Genomic DNA, 20,175 nt, shown 5'->3' with positions numbered 1-20,175 from the left:
GCGAGCAAAACTGCTCGGCGCCGGCTCCTCCCGTAACCCTTGTCTCATTTTCCTCCCTCCCATTATCTCACTTCAGCGCCACAAATACGACGGCGCGACGGCAGCGCGTGGCGGCCGGAGAGAAGGAAGAAGGCGGCACGGCTGCGGGGTCCCTCGCCGACGCGCACACTCGCCCTAGGCGGAGTGTGTCGCCGTCGATCGGCCTTTGCGGTTGTGCCTTGGATCCCGAGCCCGCACGTCGAAGACCGCGCGTCGACGCGGCGAGATCTCGGTGAACATCCCGCGCGGTGGCGGTAGTGACAGCGGCGAGGTCCAGGCAGGTCCCTCTCTTCACGCCGTCCTCTTGTCGGTTAGGGTTAGGGTTACATATTCGTGGGGATTCCTACGGTGTGCTTCCCGGAGCTAATCCGGTGAGTTAATCGCCCAAAACCCCTTCTTCTCTCTTTCCGGAGTGGGTCGAGTCTAGGGTTAGGGTTCGGATTTGGCCGGTTAGGGTTTGGTCGAACCCACTGTTCATCTTCCCCGCCTGTTTTTTGCGAGTTGGGGTTAGGGTTCATGTCTGGGTCGATCTGAATCGGGCCGAATCGATCCCTCTTTGTTCTGTTGTTCTTCCCCTTCTAGGGTTAGGGTTAGGAACCCTCTGCTCCGATCCGAATTGGATCTTTCTCATCTCCTTCTAAATTGCCACTCTCCCTATCTAGATCTACACACTAGAAAACCTAGCTCCGATACCAATGTTAGACTCTTAAGATTCATCTAGGTGTAGTACTGAGGATGAATTACTTACTGATTGATTCAAATCAATTAACTGTGAACTTGAGAGAAGGAGGCAGAGAGAGTAGAGGGACCATACCTTTGGGCTTGGCAGAGGGGGTAGAGGAAGAAGTGGCCGCCATGGCAGCGGGTACGCAGTGCGGGCGGTGAAGTTTGGCGTAGTAGTGGCGATGCAGAGGCAACGGTGAAGTTTGTGGCGGCTTCCCGTCGCTGGCAGCACGCTCTCTTTAGATCGGGTTAGGGTTTCTCTGTAGGCGGGTTACGGCGGCCCAAGTCAACCTCGGTCCTTGTGTCCCGGCCCCCACCTCCCTTTTATGGTGCAGTGCGACGGAAGACCCACCAACCATGAAGCGGTTTGGTGCCCCCGATCAGGACGTGAATCCAAGAGCCCGGCCAATTAGTGGAGATCAAACCAACAAAATGGACAATGGACGAACAGCCTTAGCTTGGAGTACAGAGAAGAAGAGGCTCAAGCAAAAGAGTCAGTCATGTCCCAGCGGTACAGGGAGGAAGGTAATGGTACGACAAAGCAGACCGTATGGCCAAGGACTCATCTGCACGTTGTCCAGAAACTCTCTCACACACCAATCACGATTCACAATCAGTGTAAGTAGGAATCAAGCATCATTTACAGAGAACTGTACACACGTACTAGTATGAAGTATGAACAAACACACAGAGCCCATATGGAATGTGTCAAACAGAAAGCATCATGGGACTGTGCTTCAGAAAGCAACGTCCAAGAGACAGAACACGGTGAAATAATTATGCAGAAGAATCTCCAGGATAACGGCTCGGGAAAGCAGATCATATGGCCAACGAGTGTCTGCACGGTGGTCTCAAACTCTCACACCAATCAGTGTAGGAATCAAGCAGCATTTACAAAGAACTGTACACAAATACTGGTATGAAGTATGAACAAACAGACAGACACACACCATATGGAACAGTGGCCTTGGAAGTCTGGCTGCATGTGGACTTGGAAGTGCACGATTTATATCAAAGAAAAGGGGCACAATTCCTACGTCAGCAACAGCAATTTCAAGGAGTTCACCGCCGCCCTGTTCGTTTGGGCTTGTTTGGCTTATAAGCCGTACTTTTTCAGTCAACGAATAGTATTTTTCTCTCACACCAAATCAGCCAACAGTACTTTCAGCCATGGCTCTATAGATCAGGGTTTATTAGATTATTATAAACATCCAAACATATGCAGCTTTGTGCTCACAGGATATGATAGCTAGCAGGAAAAGGCTGCCTGAAAGGTGAAGACAAATTTGTACGAGTAATAAACTAGGCATGCCCGTTCAAGATTCAGAAGCTGTTTGCTCCAGATTCACTTCCACCCTTCTCGGAGGATCTAGCTGCAGGTAAGTATAGGGCTCGGTTGGTTCCTCCCTGAAAACCACAGGCGCATACGTGAAATACTGCTGATGCTAATGAAAAGGATAAATCTACAGGTTAAGAATACTCAATGCAAAATTTTCAATGCTGAAATAAGCATGCGGGATAGTCTAGCTGTCTTTTTGGATCATGGCTTAAGAACGCCTAGTGTTCCCACACCTTTCTTGCCTAGCTTGTGGCAAAGAAAATGCTCACCATAACTTACAAGTTTGGCACACCTAAGGGCCACTTGCCACAATGACATGTGTGTATGGCGTGTGGGACCTAGCTCAAAAGACGTTGCCATGCCTAAATTGTGAACCAAATGCTTGCCTAACCAAGTCAAACCGTTATCCTGGGTGGATTATCTGGCTGCACACAGCACGCTTGAATGAGGTCCTCAAGTTGGTGTCTTCTGTACAACAGTTTTCTGAAGTACTTAGCTCTTATTTTTATATGAACAAATTTATGATCGATATCAAATATGTCTTGACATTAGAGGTTTCCACACCCCTTTCAAGTCATGCCATAGTAGCAAATTATACTTCCTGTTCATTTCAGTGGCATTTAATTGCTTATAAGCTGTTCTAGCCTTGGCTTGCTTGAACTGGTTGCTCCCGGCCAAGTTGCCTCAGTGCACCAACTTGGCCAAATGACTAACCAAGCTGAGATGCACATCATATTTTGACTAATCATATGTCAGGTTTCACATCTATCCTATGCATAAAAGAACATGCCCTATCCTTCCAAGCAACCCAACTAAAAGAACCTCCTTCCCAAAAGATGCAATATCAGTACATTACATGTGGAAGCAGACGACCCAAAAGGCCATTTTATGAAAGAAACTAACTAGCTGATGGCACAGCCAGTCGCCCAGTCCCAGTCCAAAAACTATGCAGGCAGTCACTCCATGAACTATGGTGATTCAGGGAGCTCATATAACTTCAGCGAGAATGCCAAAATCCAAATTACAAGCTAATGCATGCAATTCAGTAACTATGTCAGTTATTGGGAAAATAAAATTGAGCAAAGCCATGCATAGCTACTAGTGGATATCATCAATGTGCTCCTTGCTAAACAGTTTACAAACCAACAAAAACCTTATCTCTTGAGTGGTTAACCTTCATGAGCAATCTCTGCAGTTACTAGTTAACATCCTCCTTAATAAATAAATAGCAAAGACATAATAAACAAGATAAAGTGGCCCTCCTTAACTTCACTCTAGTCAGTACATGCTAGGTTGCTAGTTTAGATTTCCTCAATAAGAGCTCGTTTATTTCTATCTATCAGCAGCATAGTGCTTAATGCATTAGAACCATCCAACTGTGTCTCCCATCTTACTGTAGATCAGATGAGATATGCCAAAAGCTAAGCACATAAATATTATAAGAAGGTACACCTACCCAGGTTTTGAGCGCATGCATTGCCAGAAGAGCTTGAATGGACCTGGAACTGTCTTGAATGGGTTCCCTTCAAAGCAAGCCTGCAAAAATAAATGACAAAATAGAAGTATGTTCATCATATGTATAACTATAAAAATTTCGAACTTAACAATGCAGCACATGACCTAATGTTGTCAAAATCATTAGAAACAAAGCTAATAGCTTCATCTTTGTATGGAAAACATGCAGTAAATGGCTACGTCTGACAGGCGCTCACTACCAAGAATCCAAAAAGGGGGTAGGATCATAGTTGTTAAAATCGCGATTCTATGGACAATCTTAGTTTATCAAGTTGATTATATGATTCTTCTAAGTAGAATCTACGATTTTACAATTTCAGTAGTTATGATCCTACGATTTACAAGCCAAACATTGGAGTTCCGATTCGATTGAAGATCACGATTTTAACAACCTTGGGTAAGATTGTGGACGCTGGCAGTTCAGTGTTAGCACATAGCACGGCTACCATGTCATGACAGTGGACAACTCCAACTGACTAGTGATGGTTTTTGATAGGACTTGCCCTACCGGAGTTGCAGCGCAGGTTATAGGGGTGGAAGAGGGGAGGACGTGGTCTGTACTCTCGACGTCGGCGAGGGCCCGTGGCGGCGAGAGAGCGGCGGCAGCTGCTGCTGCAGCCCTAGAGTCCACGTGGCGCTACAGTAACGAGGGTACTGTTCACACGAGGGAGAGAGGGCAGGGACGGCTGGCTCCCAAGGTAAGCCAGCAACTTAATTGTTGCTTTCTGCTTAATTCCAATCATCCCAGATTACAAGTATTTATCCTTCCCTATAGATGCTATAATTAATGAACTATATCTATCTCTAAGATAATACCAAATAAGCGATAAATTGGGCCTCTAAGCCCCTTAACAGACCGCCCCCCTAGCCACTATTGGGCCTGCGCCTGGCATAGGGGATGCCGGTCATAACATCTCTCCCCGCCTGCGCTAACAGCTCGTCCTCGAGCTGGAAGTCGGGGTAGACGTCGCGAAGATGCTGGAGAGGCTCCCATGTTGCGTCCTCCGCTGGCAGGCCGAGCCATTTGACAAGCACGTGCCACACGTCTCGCCGAAGTTGTGCACGAAGGGCGCGCTCCGGAGCTGGCAACAGCCGACCATCCGATGTCGTCAGCAGAGGAGCAGGAGCCGCTGGGGGATCACCTTTGTGGGGCTTCAACAGCCCCACATGGAAGACATCATGCAGACGGGCGCCCTCCGAAAGCTGGAGGCGGTACGCCACCTGGCTGATGCACTCCAGCACTTGGAACGGACCGGCGTAGCGAGGGCCAAGCTTCCCTTTGGCGCGGGGCTCGAGGGATTGGGCAGCGCGGTGGAGCAGGCGCAACCATACCCAATCCCCGACGGCAAACTCCCGGTCGCGGTGGGACGCATCGTAGTATTTCTTGGACAGCTGCTGTGCTTGGAGAAGCCTTTCCCGAATCTCCGCGAGCACCTCGTCGCGCTCCCGAAGAAGGCCGTCCACCGTGTTCGTTCTGTCCGACCCGGCCGTGTAGGACAAGATGGCCGGGGGTGGCCGGCCGTAGACCACCTCAAAAGGTGTGGCGCGCAGTACCGTGTGGAAGGAGGTATTGTAGCAGTACTCCGCCCAGGGCAGCCAGTCCACCCACGCTCGCGGCCGGTCACCTGTGACACCGAAGATACATTGCGATGACTTTATTGACCACCTCAGACTGACCGTCTGTCTGCGGGTGGAAGGCCGTGCTCATGCGGAGCATGATGCCGACCATCTTGAAGAGGTCACGCCACACATGACCAGTGAAAACCGGGTCCCTGTCGCTGACGATGGAAGAAGGGAACCCATAAAAACGAACAATGCCGTCGAAGAATGCACGTGCAACCGAAGCGGCGGAGTATGGATGGCCGAGGGCGATGAAGTGCGCGTACTTGGAGAATCTATCGACCACCGTGAGAATGATAGATTTACCGCCGACCTTGGGCAGGCCCTCGATAAAATCCATCGAGATGTCCACCCAAACCTGGGACGGAACGTCGAGGGGCTGCAGGGACTCCGTCTTGTTCCGCTGACACACGGTGCACGCCCGCACGAAGTTTTGACAAGAGCGCGATCGCCGGGGATGTAGAAGTCCGAGCGCAGGCGATGGAGCATCTTCTGGACTCCCCGTGGCCCGCCGAGTGAGCCAGGAGGAGCACCTGATGGCGCAGGTCATCATAAGCTGGCACGAATATGCGAGCACCGTGGAGCAGGAGACCGTCGTCGATGCGCCAAGGTGCGGCCAGCGCGCCTTCCTGGAGGCGCTGAAGGAGAAGCTGAGCGTCCCTGGCTGCAGCTGTAGCCGCACGGATGTCGTCGAGGAGGGCGAATGTTGGCGTGGACAGCAAGTGCACAGCCGCCCCTGAAGCAGCACTGTCCTCGACATCGCGTCGGGACAGAGCATCCGCCACGGTGTTAAACCGTCTGGGGCAATATTCCACGGCGAAGTCAAACCCAAACAGCTTACTGATCCATTGGTGCTGCGGCACGGTGGAGAGGCGTTGGTCCAGCAAGAACTTGAGGCTGTAATGATCCGTAAGGACCAAAAAGTGACGCCCCCATAGGTATGGCCGCCAGTGGCGGACGGCCTGGACGAGCCCGATCAGCTCACGTTCATAAGCCGCGAGCTTGAGATGACGTGCAGCGAACGGCCGGCTGAAGAAGGCGAGCGGTTCGTCGTCCTGGTGGAGAACCGCGTCGAACCCAGCGCCGGACGCATCACAGTCCACGGTGAACTGCTTTGCGAAGTCGGGCATCTGGAGTACGGGGCCTGTAGACAGAGCCCACTTGAGCGCCTGGAACGCCGTGTCCGCCTCATTGGACCAAGCGAATGCATCCTTGCGCAGGAGGCTAGTCAGCGGGGCTACGATGACACCGAAGTCACGGATGTACTTCCGATAGTAGCCGGCGAGGCCCAGGAAGCCGCGCAGGCCACAGGCGGACCGTGGGGTCGGCCATGACGCCACAGCGGCCACCTTGTCGGCGTCCATGGCGACACCGCCCGCTGAAATCACATGGCCGAGGTACGCCACCGAGGAGGCCCCAAATGAGCATTTGGAGCGTTTGAGGTGGAGCCTGTGCGCCCGTAACACGTCGAGGACGATGCTGATGTGTTGCAAGTGCTCTGCCCACGAAGAGCTAAAAATGAGGATGTCGTCGAAGAACACCAGCACGAACCTGCGGAGGAGGGGCGAACCACGTCGTTCATCAGGGCCTGGAACGTTGCCGGAGCGTTGGAGAGGCCGAATGGCATCACCAGAAACTCGAAGTGCCCATGGTGTGTGCGGAATGCTGTTTTGGCGACGTCGTTAGGATGCATCCGCACCTGATGGTAGCCCGAGCGCAGGTCGAGCTTGGTGAAAAACCTGGCGCCATGCAGTTCATCGAGGAGCTCATCAACCACCGGGATCGGGAACTTGTCTTTAGATGTCTTGGCGTTGAGAGCGCGGTAGTCGATGCAGAAACGCCAGGAGTTATCCGCCTTGCGCACCAACAGCACGGGGGCGGAGAACGGGGACGTGCTCAGTCTGATGATGCCTTGGGCGAGCATGGCTGCACACTATCGTTCCAGCTCGTCCTTCTGTAGCTGGGGGTAGCGGTAGGGACGAACCGTGACCGGTGCTGTGCCCGGAAGCAGGTGGATGCGGTGATCATATGGCCGCGCCGGTGGCAGCCCCTGCGGTTCGTCGAAGACCGGCCCGAACTGGTGGAGGAGGCGGTCCAGCAGGGGCTGTGATGGGGCAGCCGTGACCGCCCTCGTGGCTGGCTCCCGAATGTCATCGCGGGGAGAGCCAATGCCCTTCCACAGAATACGCCGGCCGCCGCGGGTGAATGCCATGCACAGATCCTCAAAGTCCCAGAGAATAGGACCCAAGGTGCGGAGGTACTCGACGCCGAGGATGAGATCGAACCCCCCAAGATTGATGCCGAAGCAGCTGATGGTAAACTCCTCCCCACCAATGGCGAGAGCGACGTCACGGGTGACCCCTTCGCAGGGCACACGGTCCCCGTTAGCCACCAGCACCCGCATGGAAGGATGGGGCGCGGTGGAGAGGCGTAGGCGGCGCATGAGGTCGGCGTTGATGAAGTTGTGCGTCGAGCCCGAGTCGAGGAGCGCCACGAGACGATGGCCATGAACACGGACCGGAAGGAACATGGCATTCTCAGTCCGGATGCCCGCGATGGCATACAGGGAGACGGTGGGCTAGGCTGCGGGCTCCTGGACGGCGGCAGGAACAACCTCCTGGGGTGCGGCATCCTCCTGGAAGGCTGCTACCGCAGCCACCTCCGTGGGAACCTCGTCGTCGAGAAAATCCGTGGACTCCAGATAAAAGAGCCGCGGACACACATGGCCGTGCACATATGGGTCGTCGCAGTTATAGCAGAGACCCTGGCGGCGACGCTCCAATTGCTTGGCTGGAGACAGACGGCGGAAAGGCCGAGCAGGGGCTACCGACCCTGCTATTGCTGGAACAACAGCCGCGCCGGGAGCTACCGGAGGGGGCGCCGGGGGTCGGGGGGCACTGGAAGACCTGGCCGCTGGGCTGGCCGGGCGCCACGCTGTCCTGTGGCCGGCATAGTGGCGTTAGCCCAGCGCTCGAACGCCCGGGCCAGATGCATGGCCGTCTGAAGGTTCTGGGGCTCCCGAAGCTCCACATCGACTTTGATATGCTCCGGGAGGCCGCCCACAAACAGCTTAGCCTTCTGCGGGGCCGAGAGATTGCGGGCATGGCAGAGCACGGCGTTGAAGCGAGCCGAGTAGTCCTGCACCGTGGAGGTGAACGGAAGCCGGGCGAGTTCGGACAGTCGGGTGTTACGAACCGCCGGCCCGAACTGTAGATTGCACAGCTCCTTGAAACGGTCCCAGGTGGGCATGCCCTCATCCTGCTCCAAGGCGTAGTACCATGTCTGTGCCGCACTAGTCAGATGATAGGACGCGAGCCAGGTGCGATCTGAGGCGAGGGTACGCTGCCCTCGGAAAAATTGCTCACAGTGATTGAGCCAATTCAGGGGGTCCTCGGAGCCATCGTAGGTCGTAAACTCGAGCTTGTAGAAACGCGGAGGGTGAGCACCCTGAGGGGCCCCATGCGCGCCCTGGACGAAGGGCTCCGGAACACTGCCTGTGGACGGGGAGGCACTCACACCTAGGTGCCCAAGTCCGTAGAAGAGGGGGCCGTCGGAACCCCCATAGAAAAAGCCATCGGCCTAGGGTCCCCCGTGGAAGACCACAACGGCGGTAGTGGGCGGTGGCACTACTGATGTCGCAGTCGGAGAGGTCGCCATGGTGTACACCGGGCTGGTCGTCGAGGCTAAAGCCCATGATGGAATCGGCGAAGGGGAATGCGGCATCCAGAGGAGATGGATGGGAACGCCCGTCGTGCTGGAGTAGGGCATCCCATACGGCAGCACCGCTGGCAGGGTGGTCGCAGCCGGTTGCGGCGGCGGCGGCGACGGCAGCGGTGGTGGTGCGCCGGCCAGGTAGGACTGGATGGCAGCCACCGAGCGAGTCAGCTCCCCGATGGCGGCAGCCACCTGATCTGGAGTCATCTGTGCCGCATGCTTCATCTGGGCCGCGGGCGCGGAGGCAGGTGGCAGCGGCGGCAGATTGTTGGTGGGATTAGGGCCTGACATCTCTGATACCAGGTTGATAGGACTTGATGCCCTACCGGAGTTGCTGCGCAGGTTATAGGGGTGGAAGAGGGAAGGACGTGGTCTGTACTCTCGACGTCGGCGAGGGCCCGTGGCGGTGAGAGAGCGGCTGCTGCTGCTGCAGCCCTAGAGTTCACGTGGTGCTACAGTAACGAGGGTACTGTTCACGCGAGGGAGAGAGGGCAGGGACGGCTGGCTCCCAAGGGAAGCCAGCAACTTAATTGTTGCTTTCTGCTTAATTCCAATCATCCTAGATTACAAGTATTTATCCTTCCCTATAGATGCTATAATTAAGGAACTATATCTATCGCTAAGAAAATACCAAATAAGCGATAAATTGGGCCTCTAAGCCCCTTAACAGACCACCCCCCTAGCCACTATTGGGCCTGCGCCTGGCATAGGGGATGCCGGTCATAACAGTTTTCATGCCGTTCTCTACTGAAAATGCTGCACCTATGTCATGATGTTATCGGTACTTTTTTCAGGGCCATAACAGAAACAGGAAAGCGTCAGGATGGTTTCTTCAGTGTTCCTAATTGTGTTCTTAGGCATATATATGGGGTTTATTCCATCCTGGAAGAAGGCACATCAGTCAGGTTGGCTATTTGCTCATTCCAATCTTTGCTTTCCAGGTTTATATTGGAGCTTCTAATAGCAGCACAAAGCAGAAAGTCTGATTAAAGGTTGTTGAATCATGGTTTCTCCTAGGTTAGTTACAAGGTGAGCAAAGTCGAGTAACAAGTCTTGATGGTTGACAAGCATTGGGGACGAAACAACACAATGCCAGCGGCCAGCCTGATCCAATTTGAAGCGACTCTAAGTTGGGCACAATCAAAATCGATAGACGGTGGTAATAAGGTACTGAGGATACATCACTAAACTGGCCAAGAATCATCATTTCCCCATTCAGAATTTAAGATGGTTATGAGTCGTGACTACCCCCATTCATCTGTTGGAGGACACAACGGGCAGACTGCTAGAAGCAACATGTGACAAGAGGGTCGAGCGGACCTGGACGACGTCCTCGGCGCGGTCGTTGCAGCGGTGCGCCTTGGGCTGCCGCGTGTCGCCGTCGGGCAGACCCCACGGGCTCTCCCGCCGCGGCACCGGCCTCTCCGCGCTCATCCTGCCCCACTTCTTCCACCCACCACCACCACCTCTTCCCTCCTGAATTCAAAGAACAGAAAAAAAAAAAAGTCAGATTCACCAGCACGACGCACCCACCCACAAATCCTCAGATCACGGCAACGCAGGAGAGAGATCGGACGGGCTCACAGAGCGACCTCGTCTCCTACCCCTGCGCGCCGCGTGCGATCCCGAGAAGAGACGACGGCTGCTTCGGTTGGCCCTGCTCGCAGCAGTCGAGCCCAGGGAGAAGAGGAAATGGGAAGAAGACGAGACTAAATGGGCTGCATTCTTATCCAGCCCATATAGCCTTTTTTTTGGCCCGTTAGGAGTTAGGCCACCAAATTACCGGCAGTGTCCTTGTCTAAGAGACGGGGCCCAGCCGCAGTGACACAAGAGCGAGGGCAAAAGAGAAATTTTCGTTGGGCGATGGTGGGTCTAAACCCTAATGGGCTGCAGCCTCGTATATAAAAACGCGCACCACTCATCCCCTCTGAAGTTTCGGCGGCGGCGCAGGCGGTGGCGGCGGCGTGCTCGTGATTCCAACCCGAAGCGTGCCTCTGCTCCGGTCACCCGTCGCTCCACGCAACCATGGTAAGCGAGCCTCTTCTCGTCTGGTTAAGGCTCGCACGCGGCGCAAGCAGGGTAGCGGCGGATTTGATTGTTTTGTTTGGAGATGGGTTCCTAATAGCGTAGATTGGGCTGTTGATTAGGGATATTGTTGTTTCGGATGATTGCCGCGGTGGAAAGTGTTGTTTTGGGCTGGTGAATTACAATTTGAGATATGTCCGTCGGTGAAGTAGTTGACTGCAACTCGTGCTCTTGAGTTGAAGATTGAGGTGATGCTGGGGCAACATTTTTGCTAATCTGATCATGATTTATGGGTGTTTTAGGTGAACATGTTTTATCTGCCAAATGCAATATTTGAGATGTGCTGCTAAAAGCCTAAAACCGTGGAAGCATTGGTATGATTAAAATCTGCGAACTATTAAGAGTGAGAAATGCTGGTTATGTGGGGGTTGTTTGGGTTGAATTGCTCAGGAAGCTGGAAAGTATATGTTTTGTTTGGATAATTGTTGACAATATACATCGTGATGCAAATCTTGTTTGAGTTCTTGAAATGATTGTCTTGATTAGTAGACTGAGACTGATTTGCTGTTGAATGTCATCTATCAGTTTTCATTCGATATACATTTTAGTAGCTTTTCCTTAGGTGGCGTTTGGGAAGTGGGAAATGAGGGGTGGGTATGGGATATGAGCGGACAGTTAAACCCTAACCTATGTTTGGGTAGTGGGAAAGGGAAATACTGTAGCACGAGGAAAGGGAAATAGGAAGGTTATCTCATCCTGACGAAGAGGGTGGGTTAAGCTGGGAAATGACGGGCTGAGGAGAGCGACGGCGTGAAGGAAGAGATACCCGTGCGTGGCGGCTGCCATCAATTCCCCCCTCGCCTCGCACGCCGTCGAGTCCGAGGCGCTGCAGGAGCCCCAACCGCCCTCGCCGCGCCCGCTGCCGGAGCAGCAACCGCCCCACCGGTGGAGCCCTTGTCGTCCGCTGCGTGGCAGTTATGGCACGGGCGGAGGCACGGTGTCGTATTTTTTGTGGATTGGCCGCTCGGCATTAAGGTGCCGAACCATCAGGAAGGTATTTTTTAAGCAATGTGGGTCCCACCAACGATGCTATCCCAAACCAAAGTTCCAAACAAAGGTATGGGATACGAATCTCATAACCCAAACTCTAACCCAGTCCATCGTTACCCATCTATTACCCTATCCCTTTCCCAGGCCACATCCAACGGCACCTTAGAGTAAATCCACTATGTGCTACTGTTGGTTTGCTTGAAATGGTTGTCTTGATTAGTAGCTTTCTGTATTGTGCTCAATTACTATCATTTTGATCCTCTTAGGCTCTTACAGTGATAACATAACCATATCAACTCAGGTTAACTCGTGTACTGTGGAATAATTTCTGGAGGTTAACACGATAATAAGTTCAATGTCATCTTATAGTAGTTATATGTTTGCAGTCGAAGAGGAAGACCAGGGAGCCCAAGGAGGAGAATGTCACCCTTGGACCCACTGTTCGTGAAGGAGAGTATGTCTTTGGTGTTGCCCACATCTTTGCATCCTTCAATGACACCTTCATTGTAAGTGCTGTGTATGTTCTATCTGTGGATAGACCTGTTCATTCCGTTCCCTAGTTTAACCGTGTGATGTTTTAATATGCAGCATATCACTGATTTGTCTGGGAGGGAAACTCTGGTTCGGATCACTGGTACCATCCTGAAACTTTGGTCCATGCTTGACCTAGATGGCAGTTGTATTTAGTTTTAACCCGATGTGCTAAACCTAAACCATGTAGGTGGGATGAAGGTCAAGGCTGATCGTGATGAGTCGTCACCTTATGCTGCTATGCTTGCTGCTCAAGATGTTGCACAGCGTTGCAAGGTATGTGTATTGAAGTCAAGAATTTCATTAGAGAGGTTCTACTGCAATCGCTCATTGGTTCATCTGTGTATCCAAAGATGATGTTTGCTTACTTAAATTGAAGCCTAGGATTATGTAGGGATGCTTTAGTGTTGCTGTATCCAGACAAGTAATTTGTGAGTTGGTCTTCTATCTTCAGGAGCTTGGTATTACTGCACTGCACATTAAGCTTCGTGCCACTGGAGGCAACAAGACCAAGACCCCTGGACCTGGTGCTCAGTCTGCTCTCAGGGCTCTTGCTCGTTCTGGGATGAAAATTGGACGCATTGGTAAGAAATCTGTATCTTTTCAAGGGCCAACTGTACTAGTTAGCCCTAATTCGTTAAAGTCAGCTTTAATTATCATAACATAATGCCTTATTGTTTCTGTATACTGATGCAACATTTGTGTTGTCTGCAGAGGACGTTACCCCGGTGCCCACTGACAGCACCCGCAGAAAGGGTGGTAGGAGGGGAAGGAGGCTGTAGGTCTCTCCTGCATGCTGTTTGCCGACTCTTAGCTCTGGCCATCAAGAAGCTAGTCCTCTCTGGGGTAGTGTTGATGTCTCTATGCTTGTCAAGAGGAGCTTTTAATTTTGCTATGTGTTGATGACCATTTACCGTTAGTCTCGAATCTATGATGTTGCATGGATTATGTTTTTTGGTTGAGGAATTGTCTTGTCATATTTATATGCTAGATATGCATTTTTCACACTATAAACGTGTATTAGAGTAATTTCTGTTTCGATGAGGCGCAGTGCTGCAGAATTGCGTGGTTTTGCTTGCTGTCTTGCTGACCTCGAAACATTCATTCTGAATGTTAGTTTCAGTATCAGGTTATGATCGTGTGATATTGTGTCGAGGATTAATTTCTGAAGAAGATCTGGGCGTTTGCCTGCCAACCGTGTGCCACGAACAAGGGCATATTGAACCTCAAGAAAGATTGTTGCAATGGTGAAAAAGGCTATAAGCAAAAGCAATCGTGCATGTATTTATTATTGTTATTATATGGTCGACAAATATTTGAACAGATGCAAATGCGAATACAAATGATGCCTCTTCACAGTGCAAGTCATCTCACTCGAGTCACACTGGCAAAAGAAAAGAACACGTCGGTCTCTCTCATCTCAGGCAGCAAGCATGGCGTAACCGATGAAGGAGCCGACGAAGCCCGCGACCACGGGGGCAGCCGCGGAAGGTGGGGGGCGGCGTGGTGGAGCACCAGGTATTTTTCAAGTTTTTCTTCCTCAAGAACCCACTATCCCTTAAGTATGTAACATTGTAGTTGTAGGAGACCAGGCTATGAACCGCCATGGGCCATCAAAATTTAATAAATCTGCGCTCCAAGGACAAACAAATATCATGTCAGCAACTCCGATGCAGGAAAGTTCCCCTTTTTATTCTCTTCTTGTTAGTTCACATAACCACACAAAGAATTCCTGCATCTTTCCCTAGAGCAAGGGGAGAGGGAATAATACCAACTGAAATAATCTCTTCCCTTGTGAATGCAAGCAAAGGTTATTTTACCTCCCACAGCATCTAGGCAAAGATGCATAATAAACCAGAAAAGAAGCCCAGGTTTTGAGTATGAGTTGCAAAGGTGCACAAGGTGTGGCAACGCCTGAAATCGGATTTCAATCTCTCTATGATTTGGTCAAGAATTCTGTGACCCTGGACAAGTTTGCCAGCAAACCTCACTGCAGCTGTGAACAGGAGCTATGAAAACTCTGCACTCAAATCACAGTCGGCGACTGACAGAAAACAAATTTCTGGAAGGACAACTGGCTAGAAGTAGTGCACCCATGGACATAGCCCCGGACTGCTACAAACCTCTCTGTCGCTGTCGCGCTCAACGCACATTGCTGGAAAGATGACCTTTTTATGAAGCCTAGCATAGGCTTCCCAACGCTTCAACTGAAAAGATGACCTTAGCTCAGCTACAGCTTCAGAAGCTTCAAGACTAAAACTTACAGCAACAATCAATTCCTTTCCTCCTTAATCTATACTGCAAATTGATTAAAACATATATCAGCTGAAATATTGGTCTTCCAGAACAAATAACAGTTTCTATTTCTGAATGAAGGTATACCTGACTATGACAGCTGCTAGTAAGTCACTACCTTCAATTCTTAGCACTGGATGCCCCACTTTCATAGAACTGTACTTTGATGGGATATCATCCTGAATAGAGCTTTCATCTTCTGAAGAACTAGATGAATATGATGTACTTTGGCTTATTCTCTTACTCATGCTACTTCTGTACTCAACTTTGCTCTCCTTATACAGCCAATGAGCAGCAAGTCCATGTTCTGCATACTCATGCATTCGCTGTGAAGAGACCTCCATCAGCATCAACATGAACTATCAGAATTTATTCAAATAAGGGCAAAAAATTATTTACTTGGGTTCTAATCTGGACCTCCAGTGGTGAGCTATCAGATGCCTGAACTGCTGTGTGGAGTGACTATAAAGGGAAAAACGACAGCAAATTAATAAGCAAAGAAGGGAAAGCAGACTATGAACTCAGCAGTCTACTATTTCCTCTCACAAAATAAGTCCATCTAAGTCAAACGTTTGTAACTTTGGCTACCAATATCTATAAAAATATATAATCCTAAATTAAAGTAATTATATTTGAAAGTATTTTTCGTGTTTAATGTTAACCTTGTGTTGCCAATCTATATATAATTTTAGGTATTGATCATCAAAATTCAAGATTGACTTAGGAGTTAGGACAAACATAGATGGACTTATTTTTAAAATTGGAGAAAGTAATTTATAAGAAAATCAATTCAACTCTTGCCAGTTCATGATAGAACTGGTATATTATACTAAGCATGGGTCGCTATTCCAAAACTCAGAATTCTAACTTTTTGAAAATTTCATCCTGGCTAGAATGTAATACTGGGCTAGTAGCTACTGGCTGCAGAGGGTACTGCCTAACAATGGATGTTATGTTTAGATGATTCTTACTCGGTAACCGCTACCCTTAGGATTGATAATGTAGTCATCAAACTCCCCATCAATTGGAGTCCATAGCCTGCAGGTGGAGCAGACAATTTACAAAGTTTGGAAGTGAATAAGGCCTCGTTTAGATGCTGAAAAAATTTCAACCCGATGAATAGTACCACTTTCGTCTTATTTGACAAATATTGTCCAATCGTGGACCAACTAGGCTCAAAAGATTCATCTCGTGATTTCCAACTAAACTGTGTAATTAGTTATTTTTTTTACTTACATTTAATACTCCATGCAAGCGGCTAAAAATTGATGTGATGGAGAGAGAGTGAAAAAACTTGGAATTTTGGTGGCATCTAAACAAGGTGTAAGTAGAAAAGGTTTTAAACTGAAATAAGTGTTGTGTAGTGAATTGTGGACTAAAAAAATCAAACATAAACACAGATCTCAAATTAGCCACAACGAACATTCACAATACAAACATGGTAAGACCTACTTCATAGGTAATATAACGTAAGTTCACCCAGGTACAATGTCTTCTCCTTAAAATAACGGTTCTTTCTTTTTTATCGAGCAGCACATTAGTATCTGTAGTCTTACTGATATGAGTAATTCCAGCAATAGATCCTTATGTCACCTGTGTACTATATCAAGGATGCTGTAACAACTCCGGACAGCAGGTCCATGCATGGCACCATTTTTGTCTCCGACAATCACCCTCAATGCACGAGCATCATACACTTGCCTAAGTCCTTTATCTTTTCTTTTCATCTGTGGAGACAGAATGTGTTTAGACTAAAAATGAATGCTGCACAAAAGGGAAAAAAAATAATTTGGTTAGACTAAAAAAATCCAGCATAATGTCATATCCAGCCCATTAGGGTCCAAGGAGAAGCACCAAACCTCCCTAGCAGCCCATTAGGGTCCAGTACTTTTCATTCCAGGCCCCAAGTGGCCTAGTTCTGTTAGAAATAGATTAGATTGGTTCAGAGATCAGGAGTCCCTACCCCTTTTTTAGCCCTGCCCTTGTTGTGCGGCCGTCAGGCATCGGCACGGTCACGCTGCTTGGGTTTAGGGCCATTTAAAGTATGTCCATGACACACAACTTCTTAAATTTAAGTTCATGATGGATGAGACATGTACTTACAAACAACACATATTTTTTTATCTATTTTAAATATATATAAGCAGTAGGGGCAACTCCTGTTGATCCCTGAAAAAAACAGTTAACATGATGAGGGACAGATTTAAGCATTCTGGAAATTAGAAAGAAAAGCTTACGATGTTGATATGAGCAATTCTCGCTCAAGTTCTTCCTCACAAGATGCTAATGCAACAGCAGCATCGTCAACTATCTTAGGATTTGGTATAGATTCTCCAGAATTACTATTGAGATTCCTAAGGAAGTATGAACGCCTCTTCCGATCCAAAAAGATGTCAAATGGCAAAACTGGCACGTAGAAAAGCAATTTATATATTAAGATATTGGATGTCACATACGGTCAACCTACCTGGCAACAAATGTAAAAAAAATGATGCATTGATTTCTATTCAATCTATGTTCATATGAGGTAATGGCTGTCATATGGAAGAAAAATGAAAAGAACAAATATGCCATAATGAAGTACAAATGAGAATGCTGAAAAATGTCAATGTTGATCTGGTGAGAGCAAAAGAGTGTGCAAGAATCACATTTGCAATTTTACAATGTACTCACCTTCATATTTGGTTTTTCTTGGTTGCACGAACTAAACAAATCATTGATGGACGTCATATGCCCATCTTTCGTTGAGGCAAGCAATTCGTTTCAAATTGATGATCTTCTCATATTTTTAGATTTTCCAGTACGACTCCACGTTAAAGTAAGTTCAGATCGTATTTTCTTGAAGATTTGAGGCTGCAGGGACACAGAGGTATTTAATAATAGAAGTATACAGATAGATACAGAAAAAATAGTTTCCAAAAGCAAGTTGATTTAAAATAAAGGGTAAATGCCAAATCGTTGCAGCTACAAAACTGAGAGTATAAGACCCAAGCAAAGAAATGAAAAATGTAGAAGATCATCAGGGTCATATATTAGGGTGTGCAACATGTGAGACTGTTCAGGGCATCCAAAAAATTAGGGCCCCCCAGATGTACATCAACTACTAATTAACAAGGTTTAATAGTTATTAGAAAAAATATTAGTTGCACATGCTAGAGCATGAAAGGCTCAAACCGCACTAACTAAGGCTCAGGCGCCCACCAGCCTCCACTTTCAGGCATGCGCTTGGATCCTTGGATATTGGATCAACGGCGACTACATGTACGTAAGTGGGCGTCAGATGAGGTGATGTTTTATTTTTATTCTTTGCTTTTCGCTTCTGCTTGTCCAACCATGGACCGCGCTAGGGGCGCCAGTGCCATCACCAAGATGCTGATTACCCGCACTGTGCCGCCAGCCGCCAATGCCAACACCAATAGTTCCATCAATGGCAACTAGGCAAGGTAGGCATACATATCCTCATCCAGCCATCCCCAATTGGCCAGTTGTCGCAAATAAATTGTGTATTATTGTATAGCAATCTAGTGACTAGCAAATTTTGTATGCATGTGTTCTGCTATACTTTCAAAATTTAGGGCCCTTATTGCTTCGCATCGGGGCTTCCAATTTCTAGGTACGTCCCTAAAGATCATCATAGGTTTGTGTGCTTTACATGAATTTACCCATTTGTTAGTAAAAAAGATTTCGGACAAGGCAATTATTTCTTTTGAAAAAATTTCAAAGCATCTAGATGCCAGTTAAACCATGGAAGTTCTATGGTATAAAGTAAACGGTTCACAGTTAACTAATATGTTGAATAAATTAATACCTGAAGGACAGCAAAGCATAAATCTTCCAGCTCAGCTTTCAAAGCCCATACTCCCAATCGAGATGCAAGTGAGCACCAGACAGCCAATGTCTCTTGAGCAACAGCTTCAGCTTTAGGTACAGGAAGAGCATAACTGCAATAAAGTTTACCACAAGGATCAAAATTTATGGAACCCAACAGCTATTTGAAAGCATAGTGAAATCAAGAGTAGGAGAATTGAAATCATTTGAACTGTCTTATGACGCTGATATGCTGAAGTGATTCAAAATGCATTGCTGTGGATTTGATAAGGGGAACACAGTAAAACTTTTGCAGTGGGTATGCAGCACAATTATGTAATCTGTAAACCTGATGCCTACACTGGAGCTGATGGAAATGTTCATGGAGTATAGATTAATGAATAATGAATTTTCTGCATCAATTCCTTTGCATAATAGCAGCAGATAAAATGAAAATGTTGAGGCGAGGCAGATAATACAGAAACAGGAACCCAATTATCAAAATTCACCCTTCCTTCTTTTCTACTTGAAACCTAATGTGTTTATCTCCCTACTGCATTTTAGTGTTCATTGTCCATGACCATCCCAGTGCTTTGAGTATGTCTTGCCATTTTCTGAAGAAAATATTAGAAACTGAGGACAGAACATAACATGGAAAGGGAACATGATGAACAAAGAGAATATCAATAAGAACTGAATCCCTAAAATACTTCAGATCACAAAGGTGATTTTACATTTAGGAAACAAGTAATAAGCAGGACATGCTAAATAGTGATGAAAGGCCTAGAGTGGCATACATTGTCCGCATATTGTGCAAGCGATCTGCCAGCTTGATGAGCACCACACGAGGATCATCAACCATCCCCAATAACATAACACGTAGATTATTTGCCTGACTGACAACAAGAGGATAATCAAACCAGGGCTTTCAAAAAGCAGTTTTATATACTTTTCTGGCATCTCACAGCAGTTTTGTCAGAAGCATGCTGATATATTGATTGAACTCATGCATTAACAAGCAAAATCATGCAAAAAGACTGATGATTGACAGTCTACAAAAGAAGAGCACTGAAATTGTTCAATATAGTCTCATCACTATGCAATAAAGGCTAGTGCAAGGGAACATACTTCTTCTGAAGTAAGAGTGCTCCCACCGGTATTTTTTTGTCGATGCCTGCGAAGTAGCTACAGCGCACAGAAAATAGTAATGAACAATAGCAATAGTTCCTGAGGGAAGTAAACTGCTTCCTCCAATGTCAAACAAAGAAACTTGGATTTAGTCTGAAATAGGTCTTGTTTAGGCGGTGTTTTCCTAAAAAACACATATTAAGAGCTACTGAAAACTGTAGTTTGGATCCAATGAGTGTGGTGGGTCAGCAGATTGGGTTACATTGATTAGATGTTGGAACGTGGATTGTTGCGTAGGGAGTAGGAATGGGTTGTGGCTGGCTGAGGCTTGAATGCCCGGCGGTGAACTGGCGGCGCCGTGCTCGGCGCCTAGGCTAGGGCGAGAACGT

General features: G+C 48.3%; 3 protein-coding genes and 1 pseudogene across 7 annotated transcripts; 1 reads left to right on the top strand and 3 right to left on the bottom strand.

The window, feature by feature from the left end:
- Positions 1-1,544: 1,544 nt before the first annotated feature.
- Positions 1,545-10,647, bottom strand: LOC136464215 (uncharacterized). Of its 4 annotated transcripts, none has more exons than XM_066463175.1 (4): positions 10,543-10,647; positions 10,271-10,426; positions 3,558-3,637; positions 1,545-2,169 (listed from the first exon to the last, which is right to left on the bottom strand). In XM_066463175.1, exons 2-4 carry the CDS (start codon positions 10,382-10,384, stop codon positions 2,079-2,081), a joined length of 285 nt encoding a protein of 94 aa, XP_066319272.1. In that variant the 5' UTR covers positions 10,385-10,426; positions 10,543-10,647; the 3' UTR covers positions 1,545-2,078. The 4 variants fall into 4 exon arrangements, with proteins under 4 accessions (XP_066319272.1, XP_066319273.1, XP_066319275.1 ...); XM_066463176.1 differs by having other exon boundaries at positions 10,527-10,645; XM_066463178.1 differs by having other exon boundaries at positions 10,555-10,638.
- A 204-nt stretch (positions 10,648-10,851) lies between these two features.
- On the top strand, positions 10,852-13,585 carry LOC136464214 (small ribosomal subunit protein uS11z-like; annotated as a pseudogene).
- Positions 13,586-14,139: 554 nt separating this feature from the next.
- LOC136466036 (uncharacterized) lies at positions 14,140-17,581 on the bottom strand. The gene is made up of 6 exons (XM_066464542.1): positions 17,525-17,581; positions 16,445-16,578; positions 15,823-15,889; positions 15,251-15,313; positions 14,939-15,177; positions 14,140-14,854 (listed from the first exon to the last, which is right to left on the bottom strand). The coding sequence occupies exons 1-6, from the start codon at positions 17,579-17,581 to the stop codon at positions 14,845-14,847; spliced, it is 570 nt and encodes a 189-aa protein (XP_066320639.1). The 3' UTR covers positions 14,140-14,844.
- LOC136464213 (uncharacterized) lies at positions 17,154-19,951 on the bottom strand. Of its 2 annotated transcripts, none has more exons than XM_066463174.1 (5): positions 19,787-19,951; positions 19,456-19,554; positions 18,660-18,792; positions 17,525-17,704; positions 17,154-17,257 (listed from the first exon to the last, which is right to left on the bottom strand). In XM_066463174.1, the coding sequence occupies exons 2-4, from the start codon at positions 19,530-19,532 to the stop codon at positions 17,615-17,617; spliced, it is 300 nt and encodes a 99-aa protein (XP_066319271.1). In that variant the 5' UTR covers positions 19,533-19,554; positions 19,787-19,951; the 3' UTR covers positions 17,154-17,257; positions 17,525-17,614. The 2 variants fall into 2 exon arrangements, with proteins under 2 accessions (XP_066319271.1, XP_066319269.1); XM_066463172.1 differs by having other exon boundaries at positions 19,456-19,550.
- Positions 19,952-20,175: the final 224 nt, after the last annotated feature.

Source organism: Miscanthus floridulus, chromosome 7 (genome assembly GCF_019320115.1).
Source record: "Miscanthus floridulus cultivar M001 chromosome 7, ASM1932011v1, whole genome shotgun sequence".
NCBI lineage: Eukaryota > Viridiplantae > Streptophyta > Magnoliopsida > Poales > Poaceae > Miscanthus > Miscanthus floridulus.
Note: the sequence above shows the minus strand (reverse complement) of the source record. Positions and strands in the feature narration are given on the sequence as shown.